Source organism: Anas acuta, chromosome 2 (genome assembly GCF_963932015.1).
Source record: "Anas acuta chromosome 2, bAnaAcu1.1, whole genome shotgun sequence".
Lineage (NCBI taxonomy): Eukaryota > Metazoa > Chordata > Aves > Anseriformes > Anatidae > Anas > Anas acuta.
Window position 1 is genome coordinate 7,033,179 of NC_088980.1, and position 15,930 is coordinate 7,049,108.

The 15,930-nt window shown below is 44.3% G+C and overlaps 1 protein-coding gene across 5 annotated transcripts in view; it reads right to left on the bottom strand.

Annotated features, from left to right (window-relative positions):
- Nucleotides 1–15,930, bottom strand: part of PRKAG2 (protein kinase AMP-activated non-catalytic subunit gamma 2) — a 208,357-nt gene that overhangs the window by 62,040 nt on the left and 130,387 nt on the right. For all 5 annotated transcript variants that reach the window (XM_068673385.1, XM_068673386.1, XM_068673387.1 and 2 more), the window contains one exon: nucleotides 3,926–4,140. In XM_068673385.1, the coding sequence (XP_068529486.1) occupies nucleotides 3,926–4,140 (215 nt within the window). The remainder of the gene's footprint in view (nucleotides 1–3,925; nucleotides 4,141–15,930) is intronic.

A 15,930-nucleotide genomic window follows, 5' to 3' on the forward strand; every position in this document is an offset into this window, starting at 1 on the left:
GTGTTCTGCCTCCGTTACTTCTTCAAAGCAAAGGAAGCCCCAGTCCTGTTTTTCACCAAAAGAGAGCTCAGTTTGGAGCTGGCATCTTCTCTCTGGCCTGGACTCTCCTCATGCAGGGAAAGAGGAAACTCATAAAGGCCAGGAAATGTTGGGCCACAAAAATGCTTGTGTTTGCAGGAGACAGGGAATACTGTTATTTTCACAGTGTCCTATGTGTCAGTGGAAGAAGGAAGGCCAAAATGAAAAGCATCCAAGCCCACTGAGCCCAACCTACTACATTCCACGTGGAAACAGGGGCAAAGCGGAAACAGGGAAAACACGTTCACTATTGAATTTGCAACCTCTCTACATTCCTTTCATGGATAGTAATGTCACATTAGAGAAGAGTTATCATTCACCACTTAACTGCCTGAAGGTTACACAGGCCAAACAACACGAGGCCAAAGTACAGAGTCATGAACTGCGCGGCGAAAAATCAAGTTGCTCCTTCCCCATTTAATGTGGTGCCCGCCAATCATTTGGGATGGCTTTGATCTCTTATCAGCTGAATTTCTCATTTTAACCTTCTAGCTCAACCACCAGGAACACCTACATGCCCAGGGGAAAGCCTGGAAGAGCTGCCACGATGGTCACAGGCTCATCACATCTAGCTTTGGGCACCCAACAGGAATGCTCCAGCTAGAAATGCATCACCTGGACTCACCCCTGTACACTCGGTGCAAAGGGCTGTTCAACCCACTTAAGATCTGATTTATCCTCTGCAAACGCCTCTCTGACATACAGAGACAGCCAGAGCTACTCTACTCCCCACTTAAGCAGCTCACATAGGTTTCTAAAGTTAGGTGGGATAAATCCAGGCCTTAGTGATTATCACAGATATCCATTTAGCATGGGGTTAATTGCTTAGATTTGTATTCTGTGTTGAGGTGATACTCGTAGAAGCAGCATCTCCCTCTGCTCAGGCTTAAAAATCATGGTGAAACGCAAGCTAAGTGCTATTGAAACAAGAAAGTCCTGATTATGTCTGCCGGGAAATAAATATTTTGATTCTTTCTTTCACGTCTTCTCTATTATTCAACAGATTTAACTATTCACTGCCACAGTCTCAGACATAAAAAAAAACGCATACACAATCAGCTTCAAATGCATGCTGTTATAAAAATGGGTTTAGTTCCAAGTCCTGATATGCAAATTCCTATCCTCATCCACTGTTCTGTTTGGTTTGTTTCTGGTGTTTGATAATACTTCCACCTCTGGCCCCACGGATTCCTCTTTGCTATTGCAATATGTACGGCAATCATGAATAATTTATAATAGTTCTAGGATCTCACACATTATCATCACTAATTAAACAATGTAATGAGATTTAAGTTGACAGAGCCCTGCAGATAAGAGTTCCTTGTTTCAGCTGTCAACATAAAAGCTTCCCTGTCATTACACTGAACATCTAACAGCATGTCCACTCCGAAGCCATTTATCATATAATTTATAGTCTTCTTAAGATATTTGGAATCGTTAAGCCAAGAAACAGTGATCTAAGTCAACAAGAACTTGAGCTTGCTGTTTTTACAGATCTGTTTATGGCATTTGCACTGTGAAAACAAGCACTTGTTAGCGCACAACTAAGAATAAATGAAATGTCTGAAATGCAGTATTCAAATTGGGGTTGTTGGCCTACTGCTGTCATATTTGTGAAGGAATGCCAGCAAAATAACTTACAGGGACTGAAAGACACGACAGTCCTGAGCAAACACCCATCAGCTTCAGCTTTGTGCCCTTCTGCAGAAACTTTGCCTTTCCCTCTGAGCAGTTTCTCCCATTAGGAGAGCGTGACAAATCTTTCTATGGCCCCTGTTGAAAATTAAACGTCAGCGGCTTTGTTTGGTTCCTCACTGATCTGTAGCTGCTGACATTTGTTCCCAAGTAAAACAAAAACCTAACGAGTCACTGGCAGCCCTGCACGCTCACTCTCCTCAGATATAAATGGGAGCAGAGGATACAAAACCAAGATTATCAGGTGTTGGACATCCTATGTATGTTATGTGAATTTGTCTGTGTCTTTTGTAAAGGAGATAATTGAGTCCAATATATTGAGTTTTCATCCAGATTCTGTCGTGCACAGATACACAACCACAGCAGCTGATAAATACTTGCCAAGAAGTCTGTTTCTTCTTTCTGGTATCTTCATTTAACTTCACTTAACTTCACATTGTCCCAGTCAGCAAATAATTAAAAACACAATAGACTTTTCAGTCTTTCAGCTGCTGCAATGTCCTAAGATTACGTTGTTTCCCCGTTTCTGTTCTGACAGGTACAAAGACTCCCCTGTAGCTGCCTAACAGAGAAAACCACATTCACATGCAAATAGTATGACTGATAGACTGAAGCCTACCAGACATATATTTGTGTCCTGCAAGCCCTTAAGTTTCACAATTTGTGTATCCCAAGGCTACTTCTTACATGAAAAGGCAGCGAGTAGTCTGGAGAAGGGTTACTGCTGGAGTTCCTGACTATAAGCATAGGATTTATTTTATTCAATACTTTTAATTATTTGTTTTTTTTTTTTGCATAGCAGCAGAACAGAAGGTCTGTGTTTTTCAAGGAGAGTTTGGCTTACTTAGTCAAGAAAAACAAAGGTTGGCTACAGGTACGACAGGACGTAATGAGCAGTGAATGAAAACATCAATTATTTATAGGAGCAAATGGTCATAAGCTGCCAATGAAAAAATGCAAGTCAAAAGTCAGAAACTTCCTAGCCAGCAGAGAAGGGCTCCCCAAATGAGGGATCGTGCTTTACTAGATGGCTGCGAATCACTTGCAAGTGGTATTTGAACCGTTAAGAACCACACAGCTCAACAGCTGCAGCTGCTACTGGGGAGCTACCGACACAGAAGCAAAAAGGTTGGGACTGCTGCGTTAGCATGTCCGCAGAATTCCTGCTTTAAAAGCAGTCAGTAAGAGCTGGGATGAAACAGAACTTGTAGCACTTCAAGCGGGAAACAGAGCTCGGGAACCTTTTTGTCCTTTACGGTTCTAGATTTCTAGATACAGAAAACATCAAAGATTTTACTTTCTGAGAAAGAAAAAGAAGAAAAGCTGGGGAAAGAGAAACACAGGGTAGTTAACTCTGGAGAGAGGGGAACTTTGAACAGATGTTAATGCAAAGAATGAACGGGGAAAAAAGAAAGAGCAAAAAGGCAGAGGAGTGCAGAAGAAGAGGAGAACAGTGATGCCCCTGAGGCTCAGGCTGGACAAAGGAGGGAGGGAGGAGGCACAACAAAGGCGTGCAGTGCTGCTGTTGCAACAGAGAACATCAGAGGGTGGAATTCACAGTTCCCAGGAACTGCTGCGTTCATGCATTCCCAGGAACCGAAGACACCGCTCCTGTGAAGACATCACCGCTACCTGGAATCTGCTTAAATACCCTGCTGGTTCTGCCCTTCTTCCTCGGCTCTCAGGTGGGACAGATGGCATGGTAACAGTTAGTGCCATCAGACAGCAGCTGTCCCAGTCATCTCAGACTCCAGGGACAGCAAGAACTCAAAACCCTGTAGCTCCTACTGTGAATTTCTTTTTGATATGCTCTCCTTGGCTGCTAGACCTCTCATCAGCTCTTTTTAAGAGAGATGGAAGACCAACCTAAATAAAATTTTACCCTTCTCTGAAGTCAGATCTCAGCAATGTGTTTTGGGCAAAAACTAGTTGCTATTTGGTTAAATCACAAGAGGAGCTACCACCTTAGGATTCCTCGTGCCTTGTCAGCCAGACACTGAGATGCCAAGACAAGTCTGGAGTAAAAGGCGCATGAAATTGTTCTCACCCTTCCACAGTATGGGCACACAAGCTTGAGCTTGTAGGTACAAGAAACAATTACACACGACACTGTACATTTTCCAACGGAAAACTGGACACAAGTTTTACTCACAGTTTTTGAGGTAGCACAGGGAGATGGTGTCATTATAGGAGGCTTGGCTGCGCTTTGGGAGGGAGGCAAAGAAAATCTCTGCCCTGTGTCCGGAGGTGAAGAACAGTGAATCCGTGTTTCTAGTCTCTCGGGCTCATGCTTATAGGATTCGAGAGGAAACGTGGGCTGCTTGGTCACTTGTGTTGGGGTAGACGGAGAAGAAGAGAGGCCAGAGGCTGTAAAAAAGAATAATTACTAAATCATTTCCGAAGAAAAAACAGATAGAAATCTCAGCTTTACAGTAAACCTGTATTTTTTTCATCACTTTTCAGCAGACTAACAGCACGTATCTCACCCTCCCACTTATAAAAGGGAATGGCTCTGCCTTCCCATTAAAACTTTTTTAATTATTCAGCTGGGTGAACCGTGTGACCCATTATACAGGGAGGCGTAGTGGCAAGATAAGAGAGCTCCAAGTTTGTGTTACATTAACCTCCCGTCTGGTCCCTTATTTCTAAAACGATCCTAAGCAGTGGTGTTACTTTCTTGTCACAATTTTAATTCTCCTGCGAATGCCAGGATTACCTCTATCTCATAGCAAGTCGCTCAAGAGCTTTAATGCTCACTTCTTCTTCATTTTGATTATGCTGTCACACCCAACAGTTAGAACAAAATTAGGTGCAGAGGCAAAAAGAAGCAGGGTATATTTCCCATGAGCTTCAGTCTGCTTTCTATAAGGCTCGTGGCAATGCCTTTATACAAACCAGAATTGTTTTCAGCAGCCTTTGAGGAGAAAGACTATTCTTATCTTTTTGCTGAAAATCATTATCAGCAGGAGATCATTTGTCTTGTGAGCATCCTGTTTTTATTTGACACATGTATCTACCCCAGCTGTATTTTAGGTTATGTTCTTAGGGCAGGTCTGAGCTGTGATCGGACAGGTAATTTAAGCTGTATTTATTACCCATTAAAGAACAAGCAGACATCTACATCCAATTTGAAAATTCATTTCAACATCCGTGTTTCTTGTTATAACATACATATACATGTCTATGACATAGATCTGTTTGTGTGTTGGCAAACAAAGGATGACTCTTATGCCAGCATGAGCAGAGCTTCATATTTTTAAGTGGGCTATGGGCACCTGTATGACCTCTGAATTTGGTTCTCTTCCTGTGCCTCCAGAGATCTGTGTAGGTAATCAGTTAGTGCATAGTGGATTCAAGTCCACTGACAAGGAACAGATAGAAGCTTTTAATAAGCAGAAAATCCCAAGCCATTCCAACAAATGCTTCGGAACATGACAATGCATCTTCGTGGCAAGTTTGGTTCAAGCTTTCAGGGTTTCACCAGAGACTTTTGCACACCTCCATTCAAACACTTTGCACTGGTTTACACTCAACCTCTGCTGGTTCTTGCTTTCAGCCTAGGGCAAGGTGTATTAGTACAGCTCACTTTATTCTCAAATCACTTTTGCAATCAAATGTCTGATTCACACCAAGAACCCTGGCTGAATGAACCCTCGGGAATGTTTTTCTATCCTGACTTCTATTGACCCCAAAGGATGTTCGCTACCTCTCAGTGCCACCGTTCTACCCCACAAGACAGCATTTTAAAGGAAACTTTGTATTTATGGGAGGTAAGCAATAAAACTCATTATTAACTAAGATGCTAGAGTCAGAAGACTAGCAATCCAGCTACTCAGGAAGGGATTTATTACTTGAAGAAATAATTACTCCTGACATATCTAGGAATTAATGAGGAATTCAGGTAACGGTTCTTTTAATATCATTGTTCATTAAAAACAACCTTTCTTGATGGCTTTTACATATGAAAAGACATAATAGAATCACTCCTCAGGAAACTCAAAATGATTAAGCTCTAAGATGTTTTATTTGTAGTGGTATTAGTGTTGTAGTGTGATATATTTTTTCAAGAAAATCCTAACTCTCACTGAAAAATTTTAGCTTTATTGGAATCAGAAAGGACCCTATATCCACTCCTTCTACTCGTTAGAGAGACTTGCAGCTCTGCTGATCAAGCAGCAGTAATCACATATCTAGTGGAGAGTGGGTGTTGTAGGCAGATAGAAATGTTGGCTAATGTGACATGCCACAAGGAGAGGCAAGAAGAAATGCCCTGGTTGTTTTGAATGTCCTTAGCTTCGACTGATTTCAGTGAGGCTGGGGAGTGTTCCATATGCTGAAGGATTAAAAGGACATTTTTTGCTTGCACTTCTAGATAAACAGTTCTGGGGGAGATGCTCTTATCTTCTGTGTTTTTATGGGTGTACAAATGTTTCCTAAGCACTTAGATTGAGGTTTGAGGTGGATGGTAGCTGTAATTGTTGCAAATGGAAAACCACTAAAAGGGAGAAAAACACCATTAGATCTTAAAGTCTTACTACCGGGATGTGTTCATTATGTGCTAATGTATCAGCAAGTCTACAGAAACGATTTCCAGTATCAGCAAGCTCTGCCAAAAGAGTAATTACCAGACATAAGGGAACCACATATTCACAGCCCTAACAAGGCTGGCATACAAACATAGAGGACAGCTATAGGACACAGGAAGATGTGGATCAAAGGAGACCAAGGAAGTAACATCTCTCACATCTCATGAAAACTATTGTCGCCTCATTATAAATGTGTAACAGCACAGCCAGGAAAAGTTCCTTACAGACAGCGCGGCTTCCATTTTATAACAGCATTCACTGATGGTGAACTTCCTTGTGGATGGCAGCTTGGGAAACTTGGCACGAGTTTTATAGATGACGAATGTCTGTGACTCCAGCAACTTCACTGAGAGCACTTTGATCCTCTGAACCGGCTGTTTCTCCTAGGCTCTTAAAACATAAGTGCTCAAAGCGAGGCACATTTGAGATTTAATTTTTCTATGACTCAATTTCCTCAAAGAGATGGAGGGAAAGTCATAATTATTTTGCAGGGAATTTGATTAAATTATGTAATTAGACATTTTCAACATTTGCTATTTAAAAGCCTCCCTCATGGCATTATTGTGGTATATATTTTGTTTATACTTCTATAATACTGAGATTGAAGGAATAATTCTGTAGGAAATGTTAAATAGCTTTATGATTGTTAAAACAAAAGACTTAGCTGCTATGATACAGCTCAGTATCCTAAACCCTACAAAGAATTTTGTGAAAGCCTGTGACATGAAAGGATGAAAATTTCTAATATATCCCCAAACTACAATCAGTTCAGGAGTAACAGAACTTTGTGTTAACTTAATCCTATTGAACTGCCTTCTAAACAGATGGCATTGGTGTAAATATATAGGTACATGTATTTGCAGTAGCTGCACTTGTCTACTACAGAAGAAACTGAAGAGACAAGATACATCCTGTATCCCAGGGCTGAAAACAATTTGTTTTTAAGAAAGTACATGTTAAACAATTAGGCCAGCCACCATTTCTAGACTTTTCCATAATGTAGCTGAAAAAATGCAGTATGTATCTAGGATTTTGGAGAAGAAACGGTCTTTGAGGTTGCCTGCATACTCCTCTGGTCCTGATAAGGAGATGAACTGACATGCCAAGTAATTATCTCTAATGCTAATGCTTCTTTCATCAGACAATGAAATGACTAATCAAGTGTGGTATTTTCATGTTAGCAAACTAAATAACTCTTCCTTTTTTCCATTAGATTAATAAAACAATTTTAGACAAAAAGGAGGAAATTCTAGCAGATTAGGTACTATATCACTGGTCAACAGAAGGTTTTATCCCATGTTCTTTATTGTCCTAGTCCGTTTTTATAATATAATCACAGAATATCCCAAGCTGGGGGGACCCACAGGGACCATCGAGTCCAACTCTAGCTCCACACAGGAGCACCCCAAAACCAGTACCTGTGTCTGAGAACAGTGTCCAAATGCTCCTTGAACTCCTGCAGCTTGGTGCCATGCCCATATCCCTGGGGATCCTGTCCCCGTGCCCGACCACCTCTGGGTGCAGAACCTTTCCCTAAGCCCCAGCCTGACCCTCCCCTGTCCCAGCTCCATGCCGTCCCCTCGGGTCCTGTCACTGTCCCCTCCGCCTGCCCCTCCGCTCCCCTCGTGAGGGAGCTGCAGGCCGCCATGAGGCCTCCCCTCAGCCTGCTCTGCTCGGGGCTGAACAAACCAAGAACCTCAGCTGCTCCTCATACGTCTTTCCTTCCAGACCATTCACCATCTTTCTAGCCCTCCTTTGGACATTCTCTAATAGTTTTATGCCCCTCTTATATTGTGCTACACAAAACTGCACATGGTATTTGAGGTGAGGCCACACAGCACAGAGCAGAGCAGGACAAGCCCTTCCCTCCAGCAGCAAGCCATGCCCAATGAACCCCAGGTTACAACCAGCCCTTTTGGCTGCCAGGGCACACTGTTAGCTCACATTCATCTTGCTGTCAACCAGAACCCCCACATCCCATGGGACTGGCTCCCCACATCCCACAGGGCTTCTCCCCAGCCTCTTGTCCCCCAGTCTGCACATTATAACCAGGGTTGCCCTTCCTAAGTGCAGAATCCATCACTTGCTCTTGTTAAATGTCCTATTGTTGGTGATTGCCCAGCCCTCTGACTTGCCAAGATCTCCCTGTAAGACCTCTCCACCCTCAAAGGAGTCAACAGCATCTCCTAATTTGTATCACCCACCAACTTATTTAGTGTGCATTTGAGTCCTACATCCAAGTCATTTATAAAAACATTAAAGAGAAGTGGCCCTAAAATGGAGCCCTGTGGAACCCCCCTAATGACTGCCTGCCAGCCTGAGTAACCCCATTTACTATAACCCTTTCAGCCTGACCCATCAGCCAATTGTTCCCCCATCATATTATGCACTTGTCTAGCTGTGTGCTGGATATTCTGTCCAGAAGGATACTGCGAGAGACACTACTGAAAGCTTTACTAAAATCCCCAAGAAATCACATCTAGTGGCTTCCTTTAACTGGATGGGTAACCTTGTCAGAGAAGGAAATACACACTCCATGTTTCGCTATTTTTCTGGTTCATCTTGCCATTTAATTCCTGGTGGCAAAACAAGTCCAAAAAAAAGAGGATAACTTTGTGGTCTCCTTACTGATGAGCTGTAAGTCCTAATGTTTGTGTAATTGAATATGCATATGAATAAAAATAATCTCAAGAGTATACAAATGTAGTGCTTAATCGAATCTGTGTGAAGAAGCAACCTACATATTCTAGTGTGTCTTTACTCTTAGAATATGCATGTTTGATTGTAACAGAGCTAAATAGGACTAGAGTTAATTTTGATCAAAACAAGGCAATTTCCAGTTGTCCTCCCCTATGACAGTATTGTCTCTGATGGGAGGCAGCAATGGCCCAGCATTCAATTCTTTGCTTTTATTTGCACAGCCTCAGCTTGGATCTTGCTGCACATCACAGGTTGGATGCAAGAGCTCCAAGAAGGTACTGCTGTAACAGCAGAGCCCACAGCTTTGGCCCAAGATAGCATGCAACGTTAACTGGCATTTACTTAGTCACACGCATACAAAAATAATGCTGCTACCTTCCCTTGCTTCTTGAGATATGTGCAACTATTTCTTTTAAATAAAGCCCTTATTTTGCATGGTATTAAATTCTACATCCACCTACTTGGGCATTCGGATTCACAACAGCCTTCCACAGATACATAACAGGAAAGGATAAAGCGCTCCATTGTCAGTCCCATACTCCCAGGAGAAGAAGGGTGGCTGCCCTCCTGCATTCCCCGGGTGACACCCACAATTAATTCTGTCACCTGCATTTCATGCCTGACCTGGCAGGATGCATCTGGTGGCTTCTGGGAGGAAGGATGCTCACAGCCCAGTGATTCCTGCCAAAGCCTCCCTTTCATTTATCAGCAGTGCTGTGTGGTTCTGCCCAGAGCTCCAGACAGCCCCTTTCCAGAAAGAAAAAAACATCCTCTGCCCCTGTGGACCTTTGGAGCCTCCTGCCCACGCGTTACGTTACTAGAGATTTCAGGGATGAACTAATGATCCTTCACAAAAGGGTGGGTCTGGACAGAGCTGCACTGCCCTGTTGAGGGTCCAAAGGATATAGCCAGCAGCCTGCTGTCAAACATTTCATTTGTATTTATGTGCTTAAGATGGAGTTGCTAAAACTGGTGAAAGTTGCTGGCAATGACAAATAAATCACTTTCACAGTTTGCATCTTCCTAGGAATCACACGTCGGTATTCTCTCGTCCTGTACATGAGCAAGTAAATAATGCCATGGCTAACAATAAAAAATGGCTTTCCAGGTTTCTACATAGAGATGTATTCGTTTACCATTTAGGATGAAACATCTCAAAAAACAAAAAACAAAAAAAAAAGGAGGGAGGGGGGTGTTTCCATTTGCAGTGTCTCCAAGTGACACTTTTTGTCTGATTCCTTCCCAGGACAACATCGTCCTTTCATTTGCATTCTTCAGCTGGCAGTGAAACAGAGAAGTAGGCAGGCTGTGGCTGCTGAATTTTAAGCAGTCAGAAGCACAAGTGAATCCGAGCTGAGCCTGCTGTTCATTAAGCTGATTCACTCTTCAGACACAATACTGTGTTAATTTTGACACATAAGCAAATTGATGCAAATTATGTGAAATGAAGTTTAATGCCACTTAATGGCAGTAAAACTATGAGCCCGTAAGCAGGTAAATGGCTGTTTCTATTCAAGTCGTGTTGGTGACATTGACACTAAATGTTGTAAAACACATTAGTTAAAAACAAACCTGAAAAATAATCTTATTAGTTATTATATTCTGAAGTATGATGGAGCAGCATCTACCCTAGCTGCATTTGCTTCTGTCTTAATGAAGCAATGCCATGGCTCTTCATCTAGCTGGTGCAGTGTTCAGAGAGAGACTTGGTTGCTTTCAAAATGATATTAATAATAATAATAAAAAAGGAGTAAAATATATCCTTCCAGTCACTGCATGAGCAGGCTGGATCAGTCTGATGGGCTCCCAGCCACCTGGGATCTCACCTGCAGAGCTTCCCTGTCCCACTGCAGGCGCACCCTTGCAGCTGGTTTCTGCCTCATGGTGCCTCAAGCTTTGCACTTTCTAATTTATTCAATTTCAAATTTCAAAGGGACCTCAAAGCCCACCCAGTGCCACCCCCTGCCATGGATAGGGACCCCTCCCACCAGCCCAGCTGCCCCCAGCCCCATCCAGCCTGGTCTTGGGCACTGCTAGGGATGGGACCGCAAGTCCCTCATACAGTCGGGTTGGTAACCAGGTAAGTATGAACCCTACACTTTTCCTCTTGATTTGTTGCCCAGGCACCCTGTATTGTCCCCCATCCAGGACAAAACACTGGGCCAGACAGACTTTTGGTCTGAGCTACCTTTGGTGCCTTCATGTGCCACGGACTGGTACCATGTCATCAGGCTGCACTAAGTGCTCTGCAGCCCTGAGGATATTCACCGGTGGGGCAAACAGAGAGCACAGGGAGCACTTTTGGAGATCCAAACCCCCACATTGACCCTGTGCTCTCACCCTTTGTTCATAATAGTTATTCTCCTCAACTAGATGAGTTTTGTCACCTTGTTTTTTGCATTGCCTCTTTTCAACAGATTTGCATTTTTCCTATGTTCAGCAGAGAAAAATTATATCAGAATATACACATACACCAGGGAGCCTTATTGTCAGGAGAGACATGGCTGTTAAGGGCTGTGAACTTGGGCTTTTGGGGCAAGCATCAGAAAGTAGTGCCTAGGATCCTGAGATCTATACAGTTACGAATTTGCTGCTTTTCAAAGAACAAAACGTTCCTCACAGTGTGATTTTTCAGCTTCTCATGGGCAGGAAGTGCTGCAGCTGTGACTGAGGTCTCAGCCTGGTCTCTAACTCTCAGCTTTCCGTGACCCCTTCTCCTTTGTCTTGCAAATAATGGAGAGAGCACCAGATGCAAGCAGAGAAACAGTGGTGAGCCACAAGCTGGATGGCAAAGGACGGCTTTCTATTTTTTTTTTTTTTTTCCAAGACAAATGCAAATTCCACTGCTGTTTGACAGCCTCCCAGGTGATAAATGAAGAGGTCCTGGTCACGCTTGAAGTAGCCACTGGGTAAATGCCTGGCCAGGCACAAGCAGTGAGATCAGCGCGGCAATTATACTGAGAGATGCAGCACCAGGAATTTAGCAGACACTGGCCAGCAAGTGTGGGCAGAGAAATTGAACCATGCACCTTGCCAGCGCAAGTGGCAATGATGGGAGTGAAGCATCAACAGTGATCCTCAGCAGGGAACAGCACCATGGGGAAATGCCCCGCAGAACCACAAGAAGCAGAAGCAGGAGACTCGGCTGTGCATCCATCCTGTGCATCCATCACCCACAGAGCACGGGGTCAAGAAGGCTGGGAATACCAGCCCTGCACTTTCTGAATCACCTGGCTAACTTTGCAGTCCTGCTGCTGACAGCAGGACAACAGGGGTTTAGGATTGCCACCTTCCAAAGCACTCTTGCTGTACGCAAACCCAGGACTGCTGCTGATGGGATGTGACATCCTGCGAGCGCTGCCTCGGGGCAGCCACCGAGTTATAACGAAGGCTCACTGGGCAGTCCTGTGAGACAAATCTGAAAAGTCACTGGAATGAAAATCAATCGGTCCTCTTCATTCAATCTGCTCCGTAAAGACGCATGACATCTGTGCAAACACCCGGTTTCTTTTCGTGATCCAAAGCAGATGACTCATGGGCGTGCGCCAATCCGTGCAAATAAGCCACGTGCAATAGCTGACCCTTATCAACACAATGATAACCGCTGAAAGAAAAGCCTCCACTGACTTCCCAGCCCCATATCAGCACGTCAGGCAGGCACAGCGCTACATCACATGGCAGAGATTCACATGGCCACTTGTACTATGCGCTGGTTATAGCCGGCTGCTGTGAGAAACAATGCCTACAGCAGGACGACTTTATTTACTTAATACACCACCTGGCTTTTTAAACTTTCACAGAGGACTATGTGTTCAGCATCAGAGGCTTTAATGAAATAACTTTTTTTTTTTTTTTTTCATTTTAGCAAAGCTGGGTCTGGCTGCTCAAGCTAACATTCAACAGCTCTTTCCACATGAACCTCAGCTGTCCAGTCTAGGTTTTCCATACTGCTTTGTTTCAAGTTGAGCTAAATCCTTCCTTGCTGCTGCAGAAAGCTGTAAACTGCCTTTCCGTGGTGATATATCAGGAGCCTGCACTGTGTCTCTCCATCAGACTAGAGGAGAGGCTGCTACAACTGCTCTCTGCCCCAGCACCCTCTCCCTGGGTTCGTTCAATGCCTCCTGCTTTGCACGGCACAAGCTGCAAACTGCAGCGTTATCGTCATCATTCGTGTTTTGTTTCTGGTAGGACCAGGCAAATATAATGGATAACATGGGCCCTGACCTGAAGGATTTATATTTGGACGGGCAAAGGAGAAAAAGAGGGAAATTAAAGGAGGAGAGAAGGGAGGGGCAATGCTGTGTGCACAACATACAAACACAGGTTTGGAAGTAATTGCTTGCTTGCTCCGATGCCTAATTTCACACTACAGATTTCGTATTCAATCACTGCACTAAATGTCAGCTTCTTAGAAGCAGCAGCTTGGGGGAGTGCAGAACAGTGCAAGTTGTTGCTTCTGCGATGATTTATGATACGCTCTTCAAACACGAGTTTAAAAAAAAAAAAAAAAAGGTGGAATTGAGGCACAGATTTTCCTGGCTCACTTGCTGTAAATGACTTAACTGTGTACCTTATTTCTGTAATATGCTACAGCAGAAAAACACCCAGTGGAACATCCCCCTTTACCTCTCACCTTCTCCCTCCTCCCCATTTTTTTTAACATATATATCATTTAGAGGTCCACACGGATGAAATGACCAGTCTAAATCCTGTCCTGCAGAGCCCTGCTGAAATCGCTGTGGGTGATTTCGTCTGCACACTCTGGGTAACTGAGAGACGGAATATTAATGCACATAAAGACCACTAGGATATCCATTTACTGCATACGCATGAGAGCTCCAGGGCTGGCGCCAGGGGAATGCACACTGTAACGCTGCACACAGCCACAGCCGCTCTGCAAGAAAGCAAGTGTTCAGCGTATGTGACTTTGGAGCTTCAGAGTAGCAGTTTACAAGACTGTCAGAGCAGAGTCTCTAGGAGTCCAGTCCTGGGACCTGCACTGTATTTAATTTACCAGTTCATATCATCCTTGATTTTCTGTTCTTGCAGTGAAGAAACCAGATCAAAAGCTGCTAGTAAAGGCACCAGAGTTGCAGCTGGACTGCAAGTCTCACAACACGACTTACTTCTGTTTATTTTCTGCAATGCTTACAAGGGCACTGAGGTGAGAGTAATTAAATATTTGCAAAGTACTCCAAATCCTCAGGGTAGCTGTAGCTAGAGAATGAAGCCGTAATTCGCAATTTCTTTGCTTTTGAATTTCATGTGTTTCAAAACCTCTGCTCTTCTGTAATTAAAAGCATAAAATAAAAAAGTCTCCCTCTCTCTAGCTCTTCTCAGAATTCAACAGGAGTCCAAGGATGGCTTCAGCCTGCAGCATTTGACTCTCCCTGCTGTGTCTGACTCAGACTTCTGTCTCATCATAATTCTTATCTTGCTAACCTGGGAATTAATCTTTTCCTGCATACATGGCACAGCAGAGATAGTACAGTACTCTCTAGCACACCTAGCAAAGCCTTCTGAAAAAAATAACTAATGACTTCATGGCTCTTGTCTGATGGAAAATAAATTGCTGTGGGCCTGCCTCTGTTCCTTCTGCCACTTGGTCGTATAATTTCCATTGCCTTCACTGGCACTGGGCGATGCTTTTAGCTGAGCATTACTGCAGTACACAGCACAGCCTGGAGAGTTTCAAACCCGGAGAGTTTCATCATGGCTTTCTCCAGACACTCACAGACTAACCCTCTCCTTCCCATGGAGCAATTCACACAACGTTGGCTTTCTTCTGCCTTTCACAGTTAGATCGCAAAATGACAAAGATTCAAAATAACTCCAGACCTCTGCCCTTCCATTTCAGGCCCGCTAGAAACCGATGCTATTAGAATAAGAGAAGGAATGACTCCCACATTGCCTTTTTTCTTGCTATTCTGACTTCGGTTTGCAGGCTGATTAAAACTTCCCTCACCCACTGGCTGTGCAACAGGTCACAGCTGATGCCTCCTCTCAACACCCAGCTCCGTGGTGCTGCAGGAAGGAGCCCACGTGCCCTTCAGCAGTGCACGCTTACATTTTCCGAAGGGCCGGCCAGGCAATTTTCCTCTCCAGGAAATCCTTCCCCTCCCTTGTCATCCAACCCCAGCTTCACCCCACCGCCCGTCCCCGGTCACTACTACAGCGTGCCTCCGGCACATGACAGCGGTCACATTCCTGGTTTGTTTTACTGCTCAGGGCTGTCATCCCGCTGTAAGGCATCTGAAAACGCTGGTAGCCAAAAGGACTCAGCACGCTGAGAGAGCGAGTACCTAAGCAGCAGACTCGTTGGAGCAGGGCCACCTTCGTGTCAGAGGTTTCCCCCATGCCATGGGGAAATCTGATCTATTTAGGGAGCTCTACCTTTGCCCTTTCACTTTGCCTTTACCCCACTCACACCCATTCTCGTCCTCCTCCAGGTGTCTGTTTCTCTCCCTTCTCTTTCCATATTTCAGTCCTTGGGGATGTCGGTCCCATTCCTGCCCACCAGCATCACCTGTGGAAGGACAGCTGGTGTTGTCACCCCAACTTGCCTTGCTTCATTTTTGGGTTAATGCTCCACAGCAGGGCAGGGATTTCACAGCCCGCAGTCAGCACCTCAGGCCCCAGGCTCAGGAAGCCCGAGCCATGGCTGTTCACGTACAAACAGATAAGAGGGAAACCCCAATAACTACCACATGTTAAACTGCAGAACCCAGGCAAATTCAGCAGCCATAAAACCCACACAAAGCGAACACCGTGTTTGGTGCTTTCATTGCATCAGTCCATCTCCAAGCAGGTACCTTTGCAGAGGCCCTGCCTTGAAGTTTCCACCTCTCTGACTAGGACAACAGTACCCGAA